A 26,044-nucleotide genomic window follows, 5' to 3' on the forward strand; every position below is an offset into this window, starting at 1 on the left:
TTGTCCCGAGTCAGGCTCAGAACATAGTTGTCGTAGTCGTAGTTGTTGGGTGGAAAGAAGCCAGGCGGAAGAAAGTAACCAAAGTGGATTGGCGCGCTAACACTAAAAAGAAAGCTCCCTTCCGTTCTGCCGCCTGACTTCGTCAACCACCACAACTTCCACCATGAGCTTGCTGGCGGTCAACACAGTCGACCGGCTGGATCGGCCGAGTGCCTACTATGTTGGAAAGGTGAGTAGATGCCCTCACTTTGATTAGTTGACTTGCGCTAATGGAATTGCCGCGACAGAATAAGAGACGCCGACACGAAGAGGAACAGCGCCAGCACGACCCGGTGGACAAGCTGAGAAATGCGACTACCCTCTACGTCGGCAACCTGTATGTCTGATGATTGCATCGCCAAAAAGGTAGAGACTAACGGATCTAGGTCGTTCTACACCACCGAGGAACAGATCCACGAGCTCTTTGCCAAGTAAGGATTGCGCCATTCCCAACCAACCGGCGCTGTGCTAATCAGTTCTTCAGATGCGGCGAGATCAAGCGGTTGGTGATGGGACTCGATCGGTTTAACAAGACGCCGTGCGGGTTCTGCTTCGTCGAATACTACACCCACCAGGATGCGCTGGATTGTCTGAAGTACATTGGCGGGACTAAGCTGGATGAGCGGATTATCCGCGCAGATTTGGATCCTGGTTTTGAGGAAGGGCGGCAATACGGGTAAGTTTTGGTTTTTTTTTTTTTTTTTCAATTTCACGTCTCATTGTCTGACATGATGGCAGTCGCGGCAAGTCGGGCGGCCAGGTTCGCGACGAGTACCGCGAGGAATACGACCCCGGCCGTGGTGGATACGGCCGAGCCTACGATGAGCAGCGCCGGCGCGAGGAAGAGGAGTATGGTATGGGGAGGTAGGGTGCTGGTTTGGGGGTCGGCGCAGACACGGCGTTTTGTTGTGAACTTATAATTGCGAAAATCAACATGCAATTCATCTCTATTTACCATAAAATCCCGCTATTTACAATGATCTATCGAGTTCTATTGTCTCTGTTGCACGGCTGCTTGCACCTGGCGCAGCCACCACGCATGGATTCTGGCGTCGCCGGTCAACTCTGGGTGGAAGCTGGTGCCCAACACATTGCCCTGGCGTACTGCCACGACATCGCCGATTTCCGTGTCTGGGTTGACATCTCGACCCTGCGTGGCGACGCGGGCTGCTTGTCCAGACAAGGTGGCGAGCACCTCGACGTGTTCGGCCGTTGCTGCTTGAGCAACCGAGTCCTTGGCCTGTCTGGACGGAGCCACGATAGTCTCTTCCCGCTTCTCCTCTTCAACTTGGATGCCTTCATGGCTGGGCAGAATCCTCTCCACCACGGGGGCACGAATAAACACAGCGGGGAAAGGCGCAGCGTCCGCGCCCAGGAAAGGTAGGTCCAGCGGGGCCTGGAAACTTTCAGTCTGTCGGCCGAAGTGATTGCGGTTCACTCGCACATCCAGCCCTCCGATCAATTCTTGGCCGCCTTTCTTGGTGCGGTTGGCCGACTCGGCCAGGAGGATCAGCCCGGCGCAGGTCCCCCAGGTGGGCTTGCGGTACACCCTGCAAACACATATTAGACACTACTCTGAAGTAAAACAGCGAAAGCGACTCACTTGACAAAGTCTCTCAATGGCTCCAAGAGATTCGACCGCGCCGCCACCAGAGACATGGTGGTGCTCTCACCTCCAGGGAGCACCAGCGCCTCGCATCGTTGCAGCTCGGGGGGCGTGCGCACTTCAATGAACTCCCATTTGGACGACGGGATTTGCTCGGCTGCCTTTTTCAGCAGCTGGACATGCTCGTAGAATGCGCCCTGCAAGGCGAGGACTCCGACTGTGATGCTCATTGCATTACGTAGCAAGAACGATGTCTGCAGTGCGCGATGACTCTTTTTTATCTATAGGTCATGTGATGTTTAACTTTCCGAGGAGAAGCTCACCGCCCGGCAGATTCAAGGCACGTGTAGATAGGCAGTGCGATAAGGCATTCACCGGTTGACGGCCTTGTGGTGTTCCAGTATAAGAATGCAAACATGGACACCAAAGAGAGAGGTACCGAGGACGAGCTACATCCTCCTCTACTGGGATACCCCACCCTAGTTCGGTGGTACATCGACACCCGCTCCTTCCCCCACCAAACCCTTCCACTCCTCGAAACCCTCCGCCAGGACGACCAAGACTCCGTGACAAAGTACATCCAGTGGCCCGACAAACAGATGTCGCTGGCCTCCCAGCTCCTCAAGTACTATATCATCCACCGGGCAACTCATCTCCCCTGGAACAAAGTCGTCATTCATAGGACACCCCTTCCTGAGAATCGTCCTTGTTTCCATGCGAAACTTCTCGGTCCGCTTGTCAAGGAAGTCGAGTTTAATGTCAGCCATCACGCTTCGTTGACGATTCTGGCGGGGACTATCGTTTACAACAGTGATAACGCCCCTCCGCATCTACATGGATCATCGGCGTCAACTTATCAACCTCTCCCTCACCCTCAACCCAAACCCCAGATTGGAATCGACATCACATGCACCAACGATCCCCGTCGCCGAAACAGGAGCCCCAAAACCCTGCACGACCTGTCAGAGTTCGTAGAAATCTTCGCAGAAGTCTTCACAACGACCGAAGTGCAAATGATGAAAAACCCCCGCCTGACACTCGAAAAAGCGAAATCTCTCAACTGCGGCCTGACGATTGATTCGTCGACGGAGCAGAGCCTCGCCCAATACGGCCTGAGGCTCTTCTACTCCTTCTGGGCTTTGAAAGAGGCTTTCGTCAAAATGACCGGCGATGCGCTTCTATTTCCTCATTTGCGCGAGTTGGAGTTTAGTGATGTTATTCCTCCAGATCCAGTTCCAGTCCCAGTTTTACACTCTGGACATGATACATCTACCACTACAAAGTTATCGGGTAACCGTTGGAGCCAGCCCTACACATCCACGAAGGTTTCTTTGCACGGCAAACCAGTCACAGATGTCCGCATTCAGTTACTCGCGTTTGAAGAAGACTATATCGTCGCAACAATAGGTCGCGGGGCCCACATCGGACCTATACCTGCATCCGCAGAACCCGAAAATGAGCAGCCTGTTCTTTTAAAAGAAGAGGGCGTGAGACTAGATCCGATTGAGGTGTCTGCGACGAGGAAGATTGGTGATGCTGATCCTTGGCATGAGGGACGTATTCTGAGGGATTCATGGCTGCCTGTACAGGAGGTGGATATTGAGCGTGATATCCGGTCCTGCGCAGAGGGACGCTGTGGACATTCTAGTTCCTTTGCTTTATAGACCGGACTGCGTGCTTGGATTTATCTCGGATTTATCTCAGATTCATTTATATCAGAGCGTTAGTGCAATACCCCATGAATAAGGCCTGTGACTTTCACCCTCGCTGTCGGACCTTCCTAGTGAAACCCCCCATTTTTTCTAGAACTATCTCGAAACTGACCAGCACCCATTTTACCTGAAAACTATAAGATCCTCTTTTCATTCACAAACTTTAAGCCCCGGAGGTGTTCTCTTTGAGCTTCTACAGTTACTTTCAAATCATTACCGTTCAAGAACAGAGACGAGACCAGGTTCCCCAAAGTCGCGAAATACCTAGAAAGCCTTCATTAAAGTGAACATATTTAAAGTTATGATCTTCTTCTTAAATGATCACATATGGCGCGGCAACCCGCGGTACATTTTTACGTCGACGTCAACGGTGGCAATGACCCCGTAAATGACTAAGCTCTACAAAAGACAATGTCAACTAACTACGAGTCGCGAAACCTCGACTCGATTCCGATCAGAAACTCGAGGATCATCACGTTTGCAACGCTCTAGCGCACTACTGCCTATGTCAGTTACCATCAGCAGTGGTAATCCTCTGTTCTTGGTCAACTATGCCACCCAGATCCTCTGTTTCATTATTGTGACGCCTTTAGTGTTTGTCCGAATATTCGTTCGATGGAGAATCACACGGGTGCTGGGTATCGATGATGGTATGAAAGCGACTGAAAAAAACAACTTTAATGTTTACTGATTTTTATAGTCTCTTGTTTTCTTGGATGGGTATGGCGCAATGTGCTCAAGACCAGATATGATCAACTAACAGTCCCAAGGCATTATTCATGGGGTATTGCACCACCGCTTTAATATGTACGTTTTTGATCTAATTGTGCTTTTCTCAAAATATAAAGCATCGCGCTAATCTTTCTATAACTCGCAGATGGGTTCGCTGGGGGATCCAAGCCAGTCGCTGAACTAAGTCTCCATGACTTCGAACAATGCCTCAAGGCAAGAAAAATCAATCTCTAACCATTGAATTTATAAGATGTTGGTAGCACTAACGTGTCTCCAGATCGCCTACGTTGGCACAGTGCTGTATTCACCAACTGCGCTCTTCGTTAAAACCAGTCTGATCTATATCTTAATAAGGGTCTTCCATCCCATCTACTCTGGATTGATTGCGCTGTACTGTCTTCTTGGTTTGGTTATCTGCTACTACTTTATCATTATGTTTGTCAAGATCTTCATCTGCCATCCGGTCTCAGCTTATTGGGATTTGGCCGAAAGAACCAATGGGAGTTGCCTGAGACTGTCTAGCCTTATCATCGCTGATTCGGCCGTCAGCTTTGTGACAGACGCTGCAATTCTCGCATCTCCTGTGGCTTTGACCTGGTCACTGCAAATGCCAGCCCGGAAAAAGCTCCGAGTGATATGCATTCTTGGGCTTGGAGGTGTGGCAGTTGGGTTCGCTCTCTTCCGGCTTGTGATTGGGGTGCACGAGAGAGAAAACCGCCATAATACGGTGGTGTTTTTAAGATCAATACTGACAGGGTAAGCTACGACATCGCTTCCTGTTGGGTTGAAGCTAAGCTCTGCACAGAAACGCAGAATTGGGCATTGGGCTGATCTGTGCCTGTCTTCCGGCCCTCACAGCTCTCGCCACTCATCATCGAGAACAACCGTCGTCCGGTCGTCAACAAAAAAGATCCCAATCATCGTCTAACGCCTTTGAAGAAAGCGAATTAATGCAACGGCAGCCGAGGAGACCTGCGCGCCCAGGCTCGACAGTTTCATCTGATCCGTCGGCTGGCCAATAGCGTTCATTCACCATATGTGAGGGTAACGTACGATGAAGGGTGGGTTCGTTGACGGCGTCCTAAAAATGGGGAGAACGGGCGTTTGAAGATAATGAATCTCTTGATTTAGTGTTGTGTCCATGAACGTTCCTTGAATTATACCAATACCAGGGAAACTGAACAGTCGGGAGCTTACCGCCTTTTTGACCTACATCTGGGGCTACAATTCACCACGCTGTTAACCATCCTCCGTTATACTCGCAGCAAATGTTGGAACGTGTTCCTAGTTAACTATTCCCCCTTCCAATCTACGCATATGCCCTCTCACAGTTCCGTCGTATCACACGATGTGTAGATAGCTAAGATCCTGGTAAAAAGGGCGCCAAATGGCATCTAGCGATGTGGTGTAAATCGTATTTACCGGCTAAAATATATACAATCCGGAGTAGCGAATGAAAGCATTGAGAACTGGGAATCTTGAGGAAAGTTGGGAAGACAAGTGTTGGGTAGGGTATGCCTCTTCCAGTAGGATAAGGTAGGTAGGAAAATATGGAATAATACTGGATCGTCCGGTCCAGTGGCAGGGAAGGATAGAGGGAATATATATACCGAGATGGGAAGGAGGGGGGATGGCGTGTTGTTTTCCTGATTGACGAGTGGAATGCGACCTCGGTTCCGGAGCTGCTGTACGAGATAGCGCTTTGCAGATATAGTCCAGCAGGTAGACGGATACTGCTGTTCCATAGAAGACAGGACAATAGGAGTTCCTCTCCTTTTCATGTGTGGATCGCGATAGTGCTGCCCTCGCGGATTAGATTTCAACAGCGGTAGAGACGGCCGCGCCGTTAGCGGTATTGGTCTTCTCCTTGTTGGCGTGGGCCATTTCCACCAGGGTTTTGAGCATGGACTCGCGTGTCGATAGGGTCAAGCTATCGACATCGGCCGTGGTGAGATCCTGGGTCTGGATAGGAGGCAGAACTAATAATGGTCGGATTAGCGGTAAACCTGGCAGGCATATTCAAACACGACTCACCTTTGATCTTGATCGTCCCCGCCTGGAACCGCCCCGCCCGGGGTGACAGCACATGCGCGTAGTTCTCCGTCACAATCGGCACGATGGGCACGCCGGCCTTGACCGCCAGATGAAACGCGCCCTTCTTAAAGGGCAGCAGCGTCGGCTCGTCAGAATAGCTCCGCGTTCCCTCGGGGAAAATAAACACGCTCTGGCGATGCGTGTTCATCTCCTCGACGGCGCCGTCAAAAGCCTTCATAGCCGTTTCGCGGTTCGCGCGATCAATAAACACCGTCCGCGAGAGAGTCATGAACCAGCCGAGAAAGGGGATATTCTTCAGCGATTTCTTGGCTGTCACGCTGCAATACGGCGGGAAGATGTATCCGAGCATTAGCACGTCCAGTTCCGACTGGTGGTTTCCAAGGAAGACGGCCGGGCGGGTAGAGAGGTGTTCCTGGCCTTCGACGATCTCAAACTTCACGCCGGTCGTGTACCGCATGACGAACTTGAAGCTGCGCGCCGTGGCCCATTGTGAGACGCGGCCGTAGCCGACCAGACGGAGGACGATCGAGGCGAGTACGCCGTACGTAGCGCATAGGAGGAGGGAGCCGTAGGCGGCTAGACAGCGGGCGAGGAAGGCGGCTTTGGGCACTTTTTGGCCCAGCGCGAAGAGAGAGAGGGTCACGACTATGAATGAGCCGATGCCTCGTAGGATATACGAGCAGATTGACATGGTGGTGGGAACTTGCGACTGTGCTGTCCTGAAGGTAGGTCGGTGGTCAGTCTGGGAAATAAACATATCCTGGTAGGGCGTGCGTGGGGTTCATACTCGAATTCTCCGTGGAGGGAAATAGTTGTTGCCGAGTCTATGGAGCAACTCAGCAGAGAAAAACAAGATAAGCGGAAACCACAAAGTGCAAACCACTCAAGAAGACACGGATATGACCAGGACTAGAGGGGATATGGAGTTCGCGGCAAATGTGGGAGATGTTCGGGGGATGAAGCCGGTGGCTTTTTTCTGCCCCGACCCACCGCCATCAGCTGATGCCGTCACCTGAAGTATAGAAACAGGGGGGTAAGAATGACCGATTATGCTATATGCCCAAGGCAGTCCCTCGTCATCATGTGTAAGCACGCCCACGCTAATGTACAAAGCTCAACACCCTCTGTGCCGATGCAGACTGGATTTTCCAAGGAAGAGACGAAAAAAAAAAAAAAAAAAAAGAAACAAAAAAACAAAGACAACTCCCAGCAATGCTGATGTGCAACCGAAACGCCAGGGTATGGTGAGCCGGGGAAACAAAACAGAAAGAACAAAAAGGACAGAGGCATGGGGTCTAAGCCATGTCGTCATCTTCCATCTCTTCATCCTCCAAGGATTCCATTGCGTCTTTAATATACTGTTGAGCCTGTTGAGAAGGGGAGTTAGCGAGAAGGAAACAACCGAAGAAACAGCAAAATACCTTCGGATCCAAATTCATGGCCGTCGTGAAGTGCTTGATTGCATTGGCCTTGTCCTTGAGCATTTTGTACAGTTTGCCGAGCAGGTAATGCACGTTCGCCTCGTCGGGCGCGATATCTTTGAGGATCGTCAACTCCTGCAGAGCATACTTGTACTCTTGCAGCTTCATGAGTACGCGGGCTTTGCGGAACCGAGCCAACACCGACTGCGGTGCGAGTGAGCACGCCCGACTGTAGTGGATCAGGGCGCCTTGCGAGTTACTCATCTTCTCGAGAACCAACCCGATGCAGCAGATGAGCACTGCGTTTGTCGGGTTGATGCTGGCAGCGTTGCGGAAATGTTGCTCGGCAAAGTCAAGCTTGCCCATCTTGTCGTACACCGTACCAAGTCCGTACCATGCGTTGTAGTGCCGGCTATCCACGTTGATTCCGTGCCGGTAGGCATCAAGAGCCTTGTCGTATTCTTCATTGGCAACATACTCGTGTCCTTGGAGAGTGAACGCATAGGCGAACTCCGGGTCTAGCATCGTTGCCCGCTTGAAACATTTCAGAGCCTGGTCGTGATCCCGCTGGTGGGAGAATGAATTGCCGATGGCGCACCACGCTTGCGGTGACAGCCGGTCAGACTCAAGCAACTGATGCGCCAAGTAAGCCAGCTCGACATCGCTTTTCAGATGCCACAGAACAGTCGAATAGATCTCCATGTCCTCGTGCCGGGAGGGCGCCACAATCTGGACCCGAGAGAAATACTTGGCAGCCTCTGCATACATGGCCTGCTCAAAGTACGCTCGACCAAGCTGAGACAAAACCCAAGGCGTTTCACGTTGACCCTGGGAGAGCGAACTAAAGTGCTGGATCGCGTCTGGGCACTTGTACCGGCTCAAAGCGAAATAGCCAGAGGCGAGTTTGTTAAAAAGCCCCAGAAGCCAATTCAAGGCCTCAATATCCTTGGACTTCTCGGGATTCCTGGGCAAAGGTGGGACGGGTGGCACCGACGTCAGGCGATTGTCCTTGCCATCGGCATCTGTGGCCTCCATGGGTTTCCGGTTGCCGCTCACGACGCGGCCAACAGTCGAAGTGGTTCCAGGACGGCTCCTTGAGCTGATACCCCGAATCTTTTTCATTTCCCGTCCATCCCTTCCGGTTAGTGTTGTATTGGAGAGTTTGCTCGTGGTAGGCTTGATTTGATTGAACAATCGCACGCTCCGGCGTTGCGGAGCTCCTGGTTCCGTTGGTTGTTGAGCCTGAGGGTGAGCCACCTGGCCAGAGACGGTACGTTTGCGATCTGCAATTCTGGGTGCAGGCGGAGGTTCACGTTCTGTCGGTTGGTCGTCTGATTCAATTTGAGATTTGGGCCGTGGTCGAATGCCCGTGGGCCGCATTTTTGGTGGAGGATTTACGGGATGGTCCATGTTGAGAGTTTGGATAGTGCGGTTCTTCCTGGCTGGAGCCAGTGGGGGCTCCCATGCAGACTCTGGGTCGGTGACTCCATTCGCAATGCGGAACTCTTCAGATCCACTGCTCTGGGGTGTCTGAGCTCCCTCATGAATGGCAGGTTGGGCAACAGTTGCAACACTAACCGAGCTGCCATTCAGTTTCTCCCAAAGAGCGGAGCTTCCAAAGGTGGTCTCGGAATCGACGCGAGATGTAGGAACCATAAATGGATCGGCACTGGGATTGCTGGCTGTTTGCACAGAAAACGGTCCTTCACCTGGTGCGGGATGCACCGACGAGGTATCCTTTTCCTCCGGGGACGACGAAGCTATAATGGCGAGGAGCTCCGGGCTGAGGTTGTAGATATTAGGAACGCGGATATTGACGCCTGGCAACTAATTAGCAGAAAATCGGGTCGGTAAAAATCGGTCAACGCACCCGTTTCACACAGTCCGAGGAAGGCATCCCACATGAACGGATTGAGTTTCAGAGCTTCCACATAGCAATCCACCGCCTTATTCAAGTCTTTATGAGCGTGCCATAGCTTTCCAAGTAAGCAGAAGACCGCCGCCGCGTCCGGTAGATGTTGTCGGTGTGTTTCACTGTGTTTATCTAGTTGAATGGTGTATTAGCAGTGGCCGACGCTACAAAGACATCAAAACCTTACTCCAGTGGTTTTTTGAGCCCCAAAGACTTTTGCTGCGTTCCAGTGCCGTGATGCCGTCGAAGTGTTTCCCCAAATCCAGACACGCCTGAGCGTAGACATATGCACAACCTGCATGCAGGCCCCGCGAGCCAGAGCTCTGGCTGCACTCCAAGGCGGCCTTGACTTCGCCACCGAGAAGATGACAGAGGGAAAGGAGGTACTGGGCTTCGAAAGATCGCGGTTCGTAGGCATGAAGACGACCAGCAAGGAAGAGAGCGTTTCGGATCAGGTTGTTGTCGAGGTGGTAGTAGATGAGGTGCCGCAACTGGCCGGCAACGTGCCCAGTCGCGAGCGCCATGATGGGGCGGGGAGCGGGGGAGAGACGCGAGGCGACGACGGTTCAAAGTGATCCTGAAGCTACAATAAGCTGAGGGGAGGCTGTGTCCAAGACAGCTCAGTCCAGACAGCGCTTCCAGGGCCCGTGTTTCTGGGAAGCGCTACGACACGCGGGGAGGAAGCAACGACGCGATGGGGGAGATCGGGGCAGCGGAAGCAGACAATCCATCAACGCCGACAAGACACCTGTGAGATATCTCCCCAGAATTTGTCTGAAGACTCTGCAGACGGGAGGGGATCCACCGATCTTGGTCGGGCTGGGGACAGTCACGGAGGAATGTAAGTAAACTGGAACCGGAAATAATGGGTCCCACAGGGTTCAGAGCGAGAGGAAGAAGGGAAAAGAACAAAGAGAAACCTCCAGTAAAACACAAGCCTAGCCTAGCCAGCCAGAGACATTGCTGCCAGTGCGTTGGAGGGCAGAAGGCGCGGGTGATAGACTGCGTGTCGGTATTATTATGATGGGTTGCGTTCGTTCCGGATGGAGCTGGCAGGGCGGGTGGTTCTGCCGGGCGGTGAGTGTTGTGGAGGGCAACCAGCGGAAGCAACTTGAACTACACGACTGTCCACCACGAACCGCTGTCACCATGGCTCAGGTATGGATTGGCTTTGAAGCATAGCAAAAGAACCTGCTAATTCTCGGCAGAAAGCAGCCAAAACCCTGGCCACGCGCAATTCGGCGCGGCTCCTTCAAACCCACCTCATCTCCGCCGTGCTGCACACGCTCTTCCTGCTCGCGCTATGGTTCTTCAACCGCTATTCCCTGAAACCATACCTGATCCTGGGCCTTCTCCCCAATCTGGCTCTTGAAGTTGTCCTGGACTACATTGGCCGACCCCGATACCATGCAGATGGTTCTCTGCGCACCGCTGGTGCAGACCTCGGTGCCTCTGGACTGACGGAGTACATGTGGGATGTGGTCTACTGGACATGGATCTGCATGTGCACGGTTCTGATTCTTGGGAATCGGGGCTGGTGGTTTGCCATGGTGATTCCGCTGTACTCGGTGTATGCGCTGTATACCACTTTCATGGGCGTGAAGCAGGGGTTTGCGGGGATGGCTGGTGGTGGTGGTGAGGGGCAAGAGGGTTCTGTGGAGGCGAAGAGCAAGCGAGAGTTGAAGAAGGAGAAGAGAGGGCCTCGGTATAAGACGCGGTAGAGTGGGATGTAAACAGAGGGGTGATGTCTGGGTATATCATAGTATGAGAGTGTATGCTGTGCAACCTGTGATCATCAAAATTTGTATGACAAGAATTCCGCAGTTCCTGAACTTATTTAATTGCGGACCCTTGAATATCTATAGATCATCTTTTGGATGAGCAAAGCCTGCATGACTACACCCAATTTCTTCCGGACACATTTAGACATTCGGAGAGGACCAATTCTCATTCATTATGTACCGTCCCTTCCTACTTCACAGAAACAACCACCGCAGGAAAAAAGAACCCCGAACCCGAAATACACTCATTTCATGTGAGAGAAACGAAACATGACAAGTGAGTATGAGAAAGTACACAGATAGAACCAAACCGGGGAAAAAAAGAAAAAAAGATCGAAAATCACAATCACTGTGCATCTTGCAAATCATGAACATAGTCGGCCACGATACCGTGTCAAACTGTATGGGAAATCATTCCCGAGAGAGAAGAGCCATCGACTGAGCTAGTCCTGTAGCAAGACTGAAATCTCTCTTGGGACAGTGGACGGATGGGGAGATGGGCTGAGGGCAGCATCGTGTTAAAAAACACAAGTGAGGTGGAGTGGCAAGACAAATGAAGAAACAGGAAATTAAAAAGAGTTGAAATGCCGGCTTGCCCATCTGTTCAGGTTGAATTTCCAATTACAATTCATCCTTGCCCATTTCGGTAGCATCCTCGCCGGTGAGGCTACTGGTCACATCGGCCACATGCGAAGAGGCCGTTTCGGCAGCGTCAGACATGGCACTAGTTGCGCTGGAAGCGAGTTCGTGCAACCGGAGCTTCGCGTCCTTGAGTGCCGAGGAAAGCTCATCGACTGCTCCGGTCTCATCGCCCGAGATGGCGGCTTCATATTTAAGTCGGATGTTCTTGATCGCGTCCCGGGCGATCTGCATGTATTCGGGCTCTTGGGCGTAGATGGCGCTGCTGGCGCTGGCGGATACCGTGGCGTACGCATCAGCTGCGGCTTCCGTGGCCTGCTCGAATGAACCCTTCGGGGTGCCGTAGATACCGGCACTAATGGCTCCAGCGGCCGCATGGGCTTGCTCATTCACGTTGTCAACGACATCCTCGACGGTAGGCACCTCGCTCGCGATAGAAGCAGCGGCCGAAGACGCAGAATCATAAGCTTCTGAAATGTAGCTCGATGCAAAGGACACGGCGGCGGCTGGGTAAGGCGTTTGGTAGGCAGCGTGCAGCCTGCTCATCACACTCTCGGTGAAAGAAGGTTGCTTGCCAATGACCAGCTCAGACACCAGCTCCTGGACAGCCTCGAACTGCACTAGGCGATCATTCACCACCTGCTGGAGATACGGCGGGGGAGTGCCGTAGACTTGTTCGCTGGCCTTCGAGACCAAGTTTTCCCAGTTCTCGGACGCTTGGCTGGCAAGCGCCTCCATGGTGCCGGTCGGAGTTCCGTAGATGGCGGAGCTGGCAGACGCAGAAGCCACTGACAGCGTGGCCTCAGCGGCAGAGAGGGCATCCTTGTACCGAGAGGTTCCCTCGTTGATGATACTCCGTGCTTTGCTATCGTCTGCCTGGGACATGAGAGAGCTTGCGGACGCTATGACAGCGGAAAGACTGGCAGAGGCCAGCGAGGATGCGTGCTCATATCTAGATCCGGCCTCGTCAATGATGCCTTGGAATCCGGGGGCAGGAGTGGGCGTGGGAGTGCCATAAACTGCTTGAGAGGCAGTAGAAATGAAGACACTATAGTGGTCATGAGCTAGCCCGACTGCCTCGTAGTAGCGGCGCTGGGCGTCAAGCACATGGGGAAAGACACCGGCGGCTTCCGTTGTAGACGCCGGCTGTCGGAACTGAGCCATATGCATCGAAGCCGAACTAAGACCTTCACTCAACCGCGACGACGCAATGGACGAGATGTGAGCCAAAGGTGCAATCGCCGAGCTCGCTTTGTCGTCAACTTGGCTGGCCCAGCTTTCCCATCGGTCTTGGTCGTCATCATCCAGAATGGGGTCTTGTTGAGATCCCACATCGGCGGCGGCAACTCCCCAAGAAGGCACACTGGAGAAGGTTTTGTGGTGCTCGCCAGCTTCGTCAGACAGGACGGACTCAGGCGGAATCTCCTCCTCGATGTCGAAGTCAGACGCTTCATCCATGTTGTCGGAAACATCTTCGTCGGCGGTAGGTTCGGGGCTCTCTGACTCGAGCACAGTATCCCCCTCATCTTCAGAAGCAGTTGCAGTGTTATCCGAATGAGACTCTGAAGTGTCGTCGTGGTCGCCGTCGGCATTCTCTTCAGACTCTTCTTCGTTCTCCTTAACAGGCTGTGGTCGCGGTGGCGGGGGTTCAGTCCTCGTGTCAAAGTTGTCGCTGACTTCGCGAGCAGCCATCTTCCACTGACCGACGTCCTTGAGTCTGACCAGTTCCTTGGCGGTCTGTTCCGCGATTTCCATGGCATGGTCCAGGATCTCGTTTGCCACGGACTTGGCCTCAGCTACCGACTTGTGGTTGACGCCAACCTCGCGGATTTCATTGCGCCAGTCCTCCAATTGTGCCTTGAGAGCATGGTACTTTGTCCAATCCTCGTAGGTTACGCTGTCCATCCATGCCCAGCGGGTTCCGACTTCCTGCAATCCGAGATCACGAATGCTGTCAAGAACATCCAAGGTGGAATTGACCGCGGCGGAAACGCGCCGCATGAGCTCATCATCAAATCCGAGGTACCATTGACGGAGTGCATGGGCGCGATCTCGAACGGAGATGGCTGACTGCCGGATATCTCCAACAAGCTGCTCAAGAAGGGCTTGTTCAGCTTCTGGCGCTTCTTCCTCCGGCAAGGACTCGACCATCTCATTGATGTGCTGTTTGAGAGAGGAGACCCGTTCGTTGGAGACGGTTTCGAGCGCCGTTGACAGGCTCTCACCGTGACCTTTCACGCTGCTCGCAATGAGAGCAGATACAATTGCGTCGATGCGCGCTTCAAGGTCCTCAATCCCTTTATCAGCCGCAGCCGCAAACTTTCCTTGCCACCGTTGAAGATCAGAGTCGATTCGCTCGCGGTCTTGTTGTGCTTGCTCAGTAGGCGACAGTGTCGGGGCTGGGGGAGGCGGTGGTTGAACTTCGAGGGTGGCTGTTGAAGTCGTGGTGGTGGTGCTCGAGGTGTGTTCCGTTTCCTCCGACACGGGAACTGTTGAGACGGGCTGCTCCGAGGAACTGCTGTCCACGTCCTCCACCACAGCACGCAGTTTCTTGCCCTCTCGATAGCTCGCCAGACGCTGTCCAATCTTGACAAGTTGGGGCTCAACCTGTTCGGAATAGAGGCCAGTGACATGAGGCCACAACGAGCTGTTGGCAAAATAGACCACCGACGACCAGGTATACTGCACCCCAGGCATCACATGCGTGGCCAGAATATCCTGTCCGGTGACGTACGTCTTCCCAATGAAGGGTTTAGACTGGGTGTAGAAGGGCACGAAGTGGTCCCAGTAAACGGTGGAGGCCGCGGCGTTTGCTTTCTGATAGTATGGCGACACCACATTCAGACCCTGCTGGACATACGGGTCCACTTGAGCCATGTAGAGCCCATCCGCCTTATCCTGAGCCATCCGCACGACGGGCATCACCTGGGTTCTCCATTGCTCCGCGCCAAAGGCCTGCACATGTCCCAGAGCCGGCGCGCCGTAGCGGTCGTAGCCCAGCTTGGCCACCTCCGATGCTGGGACGTACACCCGCTCGTGGACCACTTCCACGTATGGCCATGCCTGGTCCACGTACGGCGCCGCATATGTGTTGTAATAGGGCGTGACATAGGGCTCCACCTGCGAACGCGCAATCAAATAGGGCTTGCAGACTCGAGGCGACGACTTGTCCAGTTGCGAGAGATCTGAGGGGCATCGTAGAAATGGGGTCAGAAGCGTGTACCAGATGCAGAGCCTAGTCGAGTCCGACGGTCAGTTTGAGAGAACAGATAGGGACTGGATCAGACAGGGTACTCACCGGACCACCAGGCCGATCGTCCACCGCAACGGACTCTTGCTTCTTTGAATCCTCTGTACGGGCTTGGCCCCGCCCTTTGGCGCATGGCCATTCTCTGTTGCTGCTGGCATGATGGCCGTTGAGCGGTCGAGACAGACCTCACAGGATCAACCAGGCACAGTGAGTGTCGGAGCAGGCGAAACTGAGATTATTGTTTCATCCAGGGAAGAGAGAGTGTTTGTCCCACTGGGTTGGGCTATGTAGTGAGCGAGAGCTGGAGCTGGGAACCCTTTTTTTTTTGGTGGTCGAAGGAAAGGATTGGGAATGTCTCGCGTCGTTCGGGCGCTAGCACTGGTCTTCACGCGCGGGCCGCGGTCGGTCGGAGGATCAGATGTGAAGAGTAGACGAAAGAGAGGGAATCGACCAGCGGTCAGCCTACAGCAGCCCCTACTACCTAGTCGCTTCGGCAGGTACTAGACTAGGCACTCGCACTCGATAAAGAACTGCTGTTTCCTCATAGGCTTGGAGTCGGTCAGTCGGTGAGGTCATCGCGCAGTGAACAGTAGGCGGTCTGGTAATTACAGCATTACCAGATGACTCCCTCTATCAAAGATGGTAATATGGTCCGGCGTGGTAATCTGGCTGAGTCAGCTCTACGACATCTGGCGCCACTGCCTTATTGGGAACGTGCGTCTTGCGACCAAACAGCCTGGTGTGAGTGTGCGCATCTCTCTCATGTCTTGCAATGCAACACTGACCCAAACTCATACAGCTGAATTCCCTACCCACCTCACTTCCACCGACCCTCGACCGCTTTGTCAATATCTCGCTTCCCGCCTGGCTGGGACCATGCTGATCCTCTGAAGGAGCTCCCGTCGGATTGGCGCCACCACAATGGACATGGCCGACAGCCACGGCCGCCGCTTGGCGGCCTCGGCTGGGTTTCCTGACCTGATGAACGACCCGGCCTACGATCCACGGGACAAGGGCATGGAGGAGCAGGATACCTGCCGTATCTGCCATGGAGAAGCCACCGAGGAAGAGCCATTGTTCTACCCGTGCAAGTGCAGTGGCAGCATCAAGTTTGTGCACCAGCTGTGCCTGGTCGAATGGCTATCACACTCCCAGAAGAAACACTGCGAGCTCTGCAAAACGCCCTTCCGTTTCACCAAGCTCTACGACCCGAACATGCCCCAGAGCCTCCCGGCCCCTCTTTTCCTGCGACAGGCCTTTATTCAGAGCCTTCGGACCCTTGTGACGTGGCTACGCTTCCTCCTCGTGGCATTCGTGTGGCTGGCGTGGCTGCCATGGTCGATGCGCGCGATCTGGCGAGCGCTGTTCTGGCTTGCCGATGGCCGCTGGTCAGGCACGGAGACTGTCCAGCGCCAGGCAATGCGCACTGTCCAGGATGGCGCTACTCAGTTGATCACATATGCCGTCGATGAGATTGTTACCGACTCCGTGGGATCAACATACACGACAAAGTACTTGGGAACGTCGACCATCACCAATGCCGCATCATCTGCTGCTAGCACTGTCCCCCATGCGCAGTCATCCATGCCAAGTGTCGCCACAGGCGAGCCTTTCATGCTCACCGTGATCAAAAAAGTTATTCCCGCCCTACTCATTCCTGGATTCACTTCGACCGGAGGCCAAGGCGGCTCTAGCTCAAGTAACGCAACTACAAACATGGTCAAATCCCGCCATCCATCTTGCCTCTCGGATGTGAAATTCCTGAACTCCTTGACCCCTTACCCTACCATCAACAACATGATCATTGACACACTGGAAGGCCAATTGATCACCCTGCTCGTGGTTGTTGCATTCATCCTACTCTTCCTCATCCGCGAGTGGGTTGTCCAACCGCAGCCCATGGCGAACATTGCAGATGGCGAGCGCGAGGCTGCTGTCAACCTAATTGCCAACAACCGCCCCGACAACGAACAAGACGCAGAAGCGGTTCCTCGACCACTGTTTGGTCAACACGCCGAAGAACATGTTAATCAAGAACATGGCATTAACGGCCACGACCGAGGTGATGACGCTCGTGCGCATTCTCCGGCCCCCTCTTGGAGTGATGCAGAGAGTGCTTCCGATGATACGTCTGCAGCTCGTTCTGAAGGTGATCCGTTCGGTCCTCGGGCTCCTGACTTCCGTCCGGGTCCTCACACTGGGCGGGTAAGCCACGTCCGAGAGATCTATGCCCGAGCGAACGGCAACCGTGATGAGATGTTTCGAATTCTTCGGGAGGAAGGTCTGGAGGATGAGCTGGGCTGGCTCGTGGACGCGTTGACACCAACACCACTGACTCAGGCAACACCACTGACTCAGGCAACACCACTGACTCAGGCAACACCACTGGCTGGACAGCCATCGTTTCCAGCGGCAGAGTCAAGCAATCGTGCACCTGAAAATGTCGACAATGAACCCCCCACAGAGTTGTCTGGTCCTTCCAACACCGAGAACACTGGCCCGACGCAGCCCAGCGATACTCACAACGACCAGCGACCAGTTATCAACAATGAAGCAGCCGCTACAGACACCTCAACTACCGAGTACCGCGAGCCAGATACCCCTCACCATCCGCAGGGGATTGTCGAGCGGCTTTTTGATTGGTTCTGGGGGGATATTACTCCGGTCAATCATGATGCATTGGAACTAGTGCAGGAAGACGACGAACATATTGTTCAAGACCCAGCGTTGGAGGACCCGTTTGTCCCCCTGCAGCCCCGCGCGGAAGACGCACAGGTCGACGGCGATATTGCGGCCGCTGGCGATGCTGGTATGGATGGCAATGACATGGATGCCATTGAAGGCGAAGATTTCGAAGGCATCATGGATCTCATTGGCATGCAAGGTCCTATCTTTGGGCTGCTGCAAAACGGTGTCTTCTGTGCACTTCTGATTGCCTTCACCGTAGCCCTGGGAATCTGGCTGCCGTACCTGTGGGGTAAGATCGCTCTCGTTCTCCTGGCCAATCCCGTGGAGCTTGTCATCGGCGTTCCGATGACCGCTATCACTGTGGTCGCGGACATTGCCCTCGACACACTGATTGGCAGCCTGGGCTACCTGATGTACGGGCTGAGTTTAGCGCTTAGTCCGTTTGGTGCCGTTATCCCCATTGGAAAATGGATTCCTCGAGGCAAATCAATCACGAGTGCGTCGCTTTCTCTCATCGATGCCAGCAGCAACCGCTTGCACAATGTCGTCAACTCCTTCCTCATGTTCCACCAGACTGATATCCCCATGTTTTCAATCCTATCACACCAAGCGCTCAGGCTTCATCAAGCTCGCATGTCTGCGGTATTTCAATCTGTTTTCACTGCCATCAAGTTTATTGTGCATGACCTTCCTCTTCGCCTTGCCACTCTCGGCGTTCCGGGTGCATTCTCATTCAAATCGAATCTGTCTCAGTCTAAGGAGGTTATTGGACAAGCATGGCAACAGCTCAGCAATCTCACCAAATCCTCAATATCTGGCACAAGATTCATGAATGGAAATGTGGCCAAGACAGCTGCAGCTACAATACCCGTTGATTATGACTTGGCTGTATGGGACACCAAAGACCGCATAATTGCCATCTTGATGGGCTATCTACTTGCCAGCATCATGGGACTTCTCTATCTTCGGATTACGGGATTCTTGTCTGGGGCGACTCGCGGCCAGCGGATAGAAGGCATCTTCGCGGAGATTCTCCTGCAGGCAGGGGGCGTCATGAAAGTCATTCTCATCATTGGGATAGAGATGATTGTCTTCCCTCTCTACTGCGGCACGCTTCTGGATGTTGCTCTGCTGCCCCTTTTCTCCAATGCCACAATCACATCCCGTATCGCCTTTACAGCCCGGTCGCCGCTCACCTCTCTTTTCGTGCACTGGTTCATTGGAACTTGCTACATGTTCCACTTCGCGCTATTTGTGTCCATGTGCCGAAAGATTCTGCGAAGCGGTGTTCTCTGTAAGTATATGACCCAATATTCTCAAAGCTGCGCTGACAGTTTCGGCCACAGATTTCATTCGTGATCCGGATGATCCAACATTCCATCCCATTCGCGATGTCCTCGAGCGCACCATTACTACTCAACTCCGCAAGATTGCGTTTAGTGCCTTAGTTTACGGTGCTTTGGTGATCGTCTTCCTCGGCGGGGTTGTGTGGGGCCTCTATTTTACTGTGGACGGCGTTCTTCCCCTCAACTGGTCTTCTAGCGCTCCGATGCTTGAATTCCCGGTCGATCTCCTGTTCTACAATTTCGTCCTGCCACTAGCAATTCGGTCCCTCAAGCCGTCCGACGGGCTGCACGATCTGTACGATTGGTGGTTCCACAAGTGCGCCCATTTTCTGCGCCTCAGCAATTTCTTCTTCCTCGAGAGACACCTGGAAGAAGAAGGCCATCATGTCCGGCGGTCATGGTGGGGTGTGTTGGTAGGACGCAAGGGCGACTGGGAACATCCCATCATCACCGAGGATCAGCGAGCGGTGGCGGAACAGGAAAATCGCGACGTGTACTTTGTGCGGGATGGCAGATATGTTCGTGCTCCTGCTTCCGATCAGGTCCGTATTCCCAAGGGGAACCGGGTGTTCGTGGATGTGACCGAAGAGAATGAACGGATCGATGGCAAGCCAGACTCGGACGATGGGCTTCATGGCCGGTCCAGCAACTCGTTCACCCGAGTCTACATTCCGCCGTTCTTCCGCACTCGCGTTGCTGCCTTTATCCTTTTGATCTGGCTGTTTGCCGCCACCACCGGGGTAGGCATCACCATTGTTCCGTTGGTCATTGGCCGCAAGATCATCTCGTACTGCGTGTCGGACTCGGTACCCGTGAACGACGTGTATGCCTTCTCCTGCGGCCTGTGTGTGGTGGGAGGATTTGCCTACATGGCCTTCCACTGTCGCACCGTCCTTGGCCTGCTCCGTGACCAGGCGCCGACATTACTTCACAACCCTCGGCAGGTTGGGCAGGGCCTTGCCGCTCTGACGACCGATGCCGCACGGCTCCTTTACATCGCAGCCGTGTTTGTCGTTCTCCTCCCCTCTCTATTTGCGCTCCTCGGCGAGCTGTATCTTCTCATCCCGATGCACACATTCTTCGACGGTGGACAATCCCATGTCGTCCACCTCGTCCAAGACTGGACCCTCGGCGTGCTTTACGTCCAAATGGCCATCAAGCTGACCCTATGGCACCCTCACTCCTGGGCGGCCGCTATCCTCAACGGCATTTTCCATGACGGTTGGCTCCGACCAAATGTCACCTTGGCCACCCGCACTCTGGTCCTCCCAGTCGCCCTCTTCACTGCGGTGGCAACGGCCCTGCCTCTATCGGTGGGCTTCTGCGTGCGGTGGGCCGTGTTCGCCTCCCGCCCTAAGCTACAGCCGGACATCTACCGGTACGCGTACCCAGCCACGCTGTTCGTGGTTCTAGCTCTGTGGACTGTGCATCTGGTTCGGCGACAAGTGGCGCTCTGGCGCATCGACATCCGCGACGATGTCTACCTGATCGGGGAGCGCCTGCACAACTTCAGCGAAAAGCGGGCGCGGGATGTGGGTGTATCGCGGCGGGTGATCACAGAGTGACGGAAGGGATAGAAGCGCATATTCGTTGCATTTCCTTATTTCTGTATTCCCCCCTTCAGACATTATTGTCCATGTACAGTCTCGCATAACATAAACGTTAATGAATGCCTGAGGCGGTGTCCACCATTACCTAAGCCCAGATTGCGGCTGCCTGCCACGTGACCCACTCGGTGGCCCACCATATCTGCTGTGATTGGTTAGGCAACAGCGTTAGAGTATCCGTTATCGCCATCAGGCACCCACATCTGCTCGGCGCCTGTTCTACTTGACTTCACCATTCTTCATCTCCCACAATGGGTTGCTGATTCTTCTTGATATTCACTCCCTGCTCGAATTACAATCCTTTCCACGCCGCCCACCATCATGTCCGTCCTCCGCCATGGAGGAGGAGGCGGTTTCCTCCAGCGGCGCCTCACCAAGCTGTACACCGATACCAAGACCTCCTGCGAGAGCGTCACCACTGCCTCCAAAGCCCTCGACGACCCAGAGCTCGTGGCCTTACACCAGAGTTTCCAGAAACAAAGAGACCGACTGCTGGCCTGGGGCCTGGACTGGAGCGACGCCAGCGCCGCCCAACCGAATGACATCGACGAGTCGCTGACAGCTGCGGGCTTCAGCGATGTTGTGGAGAGCGTCATGTCTTCTATCCAGGATCTGCTCAATGAGGCAGAACGAGTGCAACACATCGAAACAGCGCCGGCTATCTTGCCCTCGAAGGAACGCAAGGTCGACTCCAAAGATGCTCTCAGCAGCCTGCCCCTCAAAACCCAGTGGACCGATGACGATATCAGCCGCTCGAAGACGATCCTGAACGACCTGACGGGCTGCATTGATACCCTCTATGACCTTTCTCGCTCACGCCGCACAATGGCCTCGAGTATGTCCTCAAGTCGCGTGAGCGCTGCCGCGCGTCGGACGCGGAACCCGGCCTCGCCTTACGCTTCTTCGCACGGCTCGTTCTCTGAATTAAAGGAGAAACCCGCACAGACGCTCGATCCGTACACATATCCCCCTACATCAGCCCCTCTGCGCGATGCCACCAACCCGTTCGTGCCGTTTAAGGATCTCGTCATTGATCAATCTGCATTACAACTCTTCGGTGCCACGCAGGACCCCAGTCCCCCGCCATATGAGGCCGTTGCCGCATCATCGAATTCGCGTGCCATTGGTCGCCTGAAGGCTTCGGCAGTGCCGTCTCTTCAATTCAGCAAAGAATCGCATGTTTCCGTGTTGGTTGAGTTCATGCCCATGATGGAAAACCAGACGGACACCAAGGGTTCCCGGATAGAAAAGCTGCAGCAGTCCGTGGAACAGCTGCTGCAGAATGCTCGCGTGGCCCACTTGGGACTGTTGCGGTTTTTGGGGTACACCATTGACTGGCCCAACGCTCGCTATGCGTTTCTCTATCAGATGCCTGTCGACTATTTCCCATTTCTTCAAAATCCAAGCGATTTGCTGAAGGAGCTGAAACCCAAGCCCCTCGTGGCGCTTCTGCCGTCTGCAGAGGATTATCGAGAGAAGCGAGTACCTAACCTGGAGACTCGATTCCGTCTGGCGTATGATCTCTTGATGTCAGCTCTGCATATGAGAAGCCAGAACGCCGTGCATGGAAACATCAACAGCAGCAATGTGATCTTCTTCCCTGGCCGCATTGATGCCAACAACGACGAGAGTGGTCTCGCCCCTGATCTTCGTCGACCATACCTCACCACTCCGGCGCGCTTCTCTGGTGATGGACCGACCCCCGAGCCTCTGGCTTCGGCTATGTATCGCCATCCCGAGGACAAGAGGTCGCTGGAAGATGATGGCGCTTGGGCCTATGATCTCTATTCCCTCGGCTTGGTTCTGTTGGAAATTGGACTGTGGGCGCCCATTGGCCGCCTTTGGAAGATGAAGTACGATCGCTCTTGGTTCAAACACCGTGTTGAGGACCTCTATGTCAAGAAGCTTGGCCCCAAGTGCGGCAGCGCCTATCTCCAGGCTGTTCAGCTGTGTCTTGATGCGCCCAACTTTCATCTTTCCACCCAAGGCATGAGCGATCTCCAACTCCGAATCCCTCAAATATATCACTACCCAGTTCTCGACTTGTCCGAGCCCGACGGGACATTTGCCTTCTCGATGAATTTCCTCTATACTATCTGCAAGATCATGTGGTCATGCTCCCAGATTGATATCTTCTCGGCGCCTCGCCCCGAGGAATTGAATGACTATCTCCCGCTTGCGCTCGTTCCGACTCCCGAGCCTGCTGTGCTCGAGAAAACGAGCCTGTACCAACCTTCAGCGCATTTGGACAAGCAGCTTCCCACTATCCCCGCAGATGATTGGAGTAGCCCGGTTGCGGTCGAGAAGACTCCGGCCGACGCGCTCAAGAAGAAGCGAACCGTCAAGCGACTCCCAGACCTCGACATCCCCGACGACCATCTCCAGGAATGGAACTTCCAAATGATGCCCCGATTGAGCCGGCTTCTACAGAAGATCTTGAAGGAGTCTAGTGAATCGTGTGGCGCGACCCTTATGATGACTGGCGAGTCCCCCGAGACTGCCCGAACAACGGTTTGCGTAACTTGCGCCAGTGTGAAGAAAGTCCGGTCTGCGTTGAAGAAACATTTCCCTCTGGGACGGGATGATTGGGACTTGATCGTTCTCCGGGGTGACATTGAACGATCCAAAGTCCCCAAGAAGCGCCGGAGGCCGGCCAAGTCCCGCCCCAATGGGTCGAACGAAACCCCCTTTCGTCAACGAGAACTCAATCCATGCTACCAGCAACGGGCTCTCTGTGGTGCATCGATCGGCGCCTTTCAGAATGAGGAACACCTGCCCCCGGTCTCTTACGGCGGTGCTGTCCTTGTAGATGGCCTACCGTACGGCCTGACGGTCCATCATATGCTCGAGGCCCCCAGTGACGATGAGAGCGATAATTGCGCCGACGATCCATCTCGATCAGCTGGTAACTGGCCCCGCGATCCCTCTGATATTTCACATCCGGATTTTATACACACTTATGTTGAAGACGACCCACCGGAAACGAAGCTGGACCTTGAAATCTCGGACTATGAAGACGATGACGACGCGTCTTTGTCGCAAAGTCTTGATGCCAGCTATGACGAGTTCTGGCTTTCGGACGAGGATTCATCAGATGAAGAGTCGGTCGAAGGTGAGGACAACGACGATGATGACACAGCGTCGATTGGCGACACGGCCGGCATTGAACCCGGCGAAGAACCTCGACTTCTTGTCACACAACCCGCCATTGACGACGTGCACGAAGACTTCTTCCCATCGATCGAAGACCGGGACGATGAGCATCTCGCATCCCATTCGTTGGGCTATGTACACGCTTCCTCTGGCGTTCGACGCTGGACGCGGAAAGGCCTCAAGCATGAGATCGACTGGGCTCTTATCAAAGTCGACGATGCACGCATGGACCCCCGCAACATCATCCTCGACAACCGTTTAGGCTTGATGACGCATTCTCAGCCGATATTTCTCAACCAAGTAGCCCGCATGGAGGATCTAGGCGGCCTGTACGTTCACTGCTGCGGACGGACCAGTGGGCTACAGACGGGCAAGATATCAAAGGCGATGACCCTGGTCAAATTGCATGGCCGACACTCCTTCTCGACGAGCTTTTGCGTCAATGGCAACTTTGGAGGTAAGCGGCACATTGAGACGGGCACATGTCCATGTCTCCTGGATTCTTAATTAGATGCCCTTTTTGTGTTCTTCTCTCTGCTGTCATGATTGAATCCCCGTCGTGTCCTCCCTTCCTTTAACGTGATAACCCCTTAAAGCAAACACACTCACCTGCAAAACATCTGATAAATTCATCGCTCGCTCGTATCGAGTAAATGGAAATGCTAACATACTATCTACCCACCAGCCCCCGGCGACTCCGGCGCATGGGTCTTCGACAGGTCCACCGGCCGAGTCTGCGGCCACGTCCTCGCTTGGTCCGAAAAGAGCAACACCACCTACATCACGCCGATGGAGGTGACTTTCGACGACATCGTACGCACGCTAAATGCCTCGGCTATCTCTCTCCCCGGCGCTCCCATCCGCTCTACCGCGATCGCCGGCTCCCAGCCGCCATTGTCGGCAGCTCAGCACCAGCAGCACGCCCGCTACCAAGCCCAGCATCTACCCGATGAGTTTGGTCGACTGGCTCTGTCTCATCACCCGGCCCAAGGCCATCCCATGCCTCCTCCGCCACACCACCACCCGGGCTTAAGTTATGCTGGCCCTCCACCTCCCCCAGCACCAGCTCCACCGAGTCCGCACGGCCCCGTGTATCGTCGTCCCGTGCCTATGCCGCCGTTGCTTACTGGGCCGAGGAATATTGAACGACAGCTTGCTTAGGCTAAGCTAGTCTTGCTGAGAGAGATTTTGTTACGAATATGAGTGTCTGTTGTTTGTTTTCCAGTTATTTTGCAATTGGTTTCGATTTGATATGAAATGATATGACTTGCGTGGATCATGATTGATTTGATTGCGATGCGATGTGATACATATAAATATACATATACCCGGAAATTTGGCGTGGCAGGATTTGTTATTGATTTATCTGTCTTCTACTTTATTCACGCAATTTTAGGTAATATTTCGAATAATCTCGCTGTCTGTGTCCGAATAAATAGTTGGCTATTGTAGGTTTGTACATCACACGAACAAACCCCCAACTCGCATAACGGGCCACCCCTTGGGCACCTCTTCTGGTCGTCTCGCTCAGGCCTAAGCTTATCCTGTCGAGGGTCTAGCACTTCTTTCCGGCGATGAAAACGTGATCATACTGCAAGACAACATCCGCTCAACTCTAATTGTGTTCTCTAGCCATACTCGTGGGGAAATTGGTAGAAAAACGCGGGGAAGTGGTGGGCCAAATCGACGGATTGCGGATTTCAAGTCGAGCAAATAACGTTGGTGTACGTCCTGATATGGCCCAACCCGCTGCTTTATAAGTTTTGTACTTCTTTGGTGGGCGTTGCTTTATGACAAGAGAGGCGTTTGTGTTTGGAATTTGCTGGCACAATCTATACATCGATTTCCAATGCACCCCGATCGGATAGGGCAAGTTGCAACACGGTACGGTACAACTTCTGCGGCACTGCCCAGTCGTTGTCAAAGACCTGGTAGTGTCTCTGGCACAAATTTGTCTGGCATTGTGATGAAAGCTCCATTGGAATATGCAAAGGCTTTCAAAACGGCTGGCCTGGCGGGGATGGCCTGGATCCCGTTCGAAGCGTGCGATGAAGGGTCGCGTGCGCTCTGTTGATCAGGGGCCTGTTCACAGCCATCAAGTAC

General features: G+C 53.9%; 11 protein-coding genes across 11 annotated transcripts; 7 read left to right on the forward strand and 4 right to left on the reverse strand.

The window, feature by feature from the left end:
• Positions 1-163: 163 nt before the first annotated feature.
• Positions 164-907, forward strand: N7474_007361 (nuclear cap-binding protein subunit CBC2; the record flags this gene model as incomplete). The annotated part of the gene is made up of 5 exons (XM_057198771.1): positions 164-229; positions 288-376; positions 426-470; positions 524-715; positions 778-907. The coding sequence occupies 5 exons, from the start codon at positions 164-166 to the stop codon at positions 905-907; spliced, it is 522 nt and encodes a 173-aa protein (XP_057052211.1).
• A 123-nt stretch (positions 908-1,030) lies between these two features.
• On the reverse strand, positions 1,031-1,875 carry N7474_007362 (pyridoxal 5'-phosphate synthase subunit PdxT; the record flags this gene model as incomplete). The annotated part of the gene is made up of 2 exons (XM_057198772.1): positions 1,031-1,589; positions 1,643-1,875. 2 exons carry the CDS (start codon positions 1,873-1,875, stop codon positions 1,031-1,033), a joined length of 792 nt encoding a protein of 263 aa, XP_057052212.1.
• Positions 1,876-2,061: 186 nt separating this feature from the next.
• On the forward strand, positions 2,062-3,309 carry N7474_007363 (4'-phosphopantetheinyl transferase family protein; the record flags this gene model as incomplete). The annotated part of the gene is made up of 1 exon (XM_057198773.1): positions 2,062-3,309. The coding sequence occupies one exon, from the start codon at positions 2,062-2,064 to the stop codon at positions 3,307-3,309; it is 1,248 nt and encodes a 415-aa protein (XP_057052213.1).
• Positions 3,310-4,057: 748 nt separating this feature from the next.
• Positions 4,058-4,323, forward strand: N7474_007364 (uncharacterized protein; the record flags this gene model as incomplete). The annotated part of the gene is made up of 3 exons (XM_057198774.1): positions 4,058-4,077; positions 4,121-4,164; positions 4,235-4,323. Coding segments are annotated over 3 exons (153 nt in total), but the record flags the coding sequence as incomplete, so codon positions are not given.
• A 43-nt stretch (positions 4,324-4,366) lies between these two features.
• On the forward strand, positions 4,367-5,111 carry N7474_007365 (uncharacterized protein; the record flags this gene model as incomplete). Its single annotated transcript, XM_057198775.1, has 2 exons — positions 4,367-4,845; positions 4,895-5,111. Coding segments are annotated over 2 exons (696 nt in total), but the record flags the coding sequence as incomplete, so codon positions are not given.
• Positions 5,112-5,901: 790 nt separating this feature from the next.
• N7474_007366 (1-acylglycerol-3-phosphate O-acyltransferase SLC1) lies at positions 5,902-6,835 on the reverse strand (the record flags this gene model as incomplete). The annotated part of the gene is made up of 2 exons (XM_057198776.1): positions 5,902-6,068; positions 6,124-6,835. The coding sequence occupies 2 exons, from the start codon at positions 6,833-6,835 to the stop codon at positions 5,902-5,904; spliced, it is 879 nt and encodes a 292-aa protein (XP_057052216.1).
• Positions 6,836-7,439: 604 nt separating this feature from the next.
• N7474_007367 (anaphase promoting complex subunit bimA) lies at positions 7,440-10,001 on the reverse strand (the record flags this gene model as incomplete). Its single annotated transcript, XM_057198777.1, has 4 exons — positions 7,440-7,511; positions 7,566-9,385; positions 9,436-9,609; positions 9,665-10,001. 4 exons carry the CDS (start codon positions 9,999-10,001, stop codon positions 7,440-7,442), a joined length of 2,403 nt encoding a protein of 800 aa, XP_057052217.1.
• A 625-nt stretch (positions 10,002-10,626) lies between these two features.
• Positions 10,627-11,198, forward strand: N7474_007368 (SND2/TMEM208 family protein; the record flags this gene model as incomplete). The annotated part of the gene is made up of 2 exons (XM_057198778.1): positions 10,627-10,635; positions 10,686-11,198. The coding sequence occupies 2 exons, from the start codon at positions 10,627-10,629 to the stop codon at positions 11,196-11,198; spliced, it is 522 nt and encodes a 173-aa protein (XP_057052218.1).
• Positions 11,199-11,879: 681 nt separating this feature from the next.
• On the reverse strand, positions 11,880-15,305 carry N7474_007369 (uncharacterized protein; the record flags this gene model as incomplete). Its single annotated transcript, XM_057198779.1, has 2 exons — positions 11,880-15,132; positions 15,196-15,305. 2 exons carry the CDS (start codon positions 15,303-15,305, stop codon positions 11,880-11,882), a joined length of 3,363 nt encoding a protein of 1,120 aa, XP_057052219.1.
• Positions 15,306-16,068: 763 nt separating this feature from the next.
• N7474_007370 (E3 ubiquitin-protein ligase SSM4) lies at positions 16,069-20,746 on the forward strand (the record flags this gene model as incomplete). Its single annotated transcript, XM_057198780.1, has 2 exons — positions 16,069-19,129; positions 19,182-20,746. 2 exons carry the CDS (start codon positions 16,069-16,071, stop codon positions 20,744-20,746), a joined length of 4,626 nt encoding a protein of 1,541 aa, XP_057052220.1.
• A 363-nt stretch (positions 20,747-21,109) lies between these two features.
• On the forward strand, positions 21,110-25,102 carry N7474_007371 (uncharacterized protein; the record flags this gene model as incomplete). Its single annotated transcript, XM_057198781.1, has 2 exons — positions 21,110-24,398; positions 24,627-25,102. The coding sequence occupies 2 exons, from the start codon at positions 21,110-21,112 to the stop codon at positions 25,100-25,102; spliced, it is 3,765 nt and encodes a 1,254-aa protein (XP_057052221.1).
• Between the last annotated feature and the right edge of the window lie 942 nt (positions 25,103-26,044).

The sequence above is a fragment of the Penicillium riverlandense genome (assembly GCF_028828495.1).
Source record: "Penicillium riverlandense strain IBT 135883 chromosome Unknown utg000006l_segment0_segment0, whole genome shotgun sequence".
In the NCBI taxonomy this organism is placed as follows: domain Eukaryota; kingdom Fungi; phylum Ascomycota; class Eurotiomycetes; order Eurotiales; family Aspergillaceae; genus Penicillium; species Penicillium riverlandense.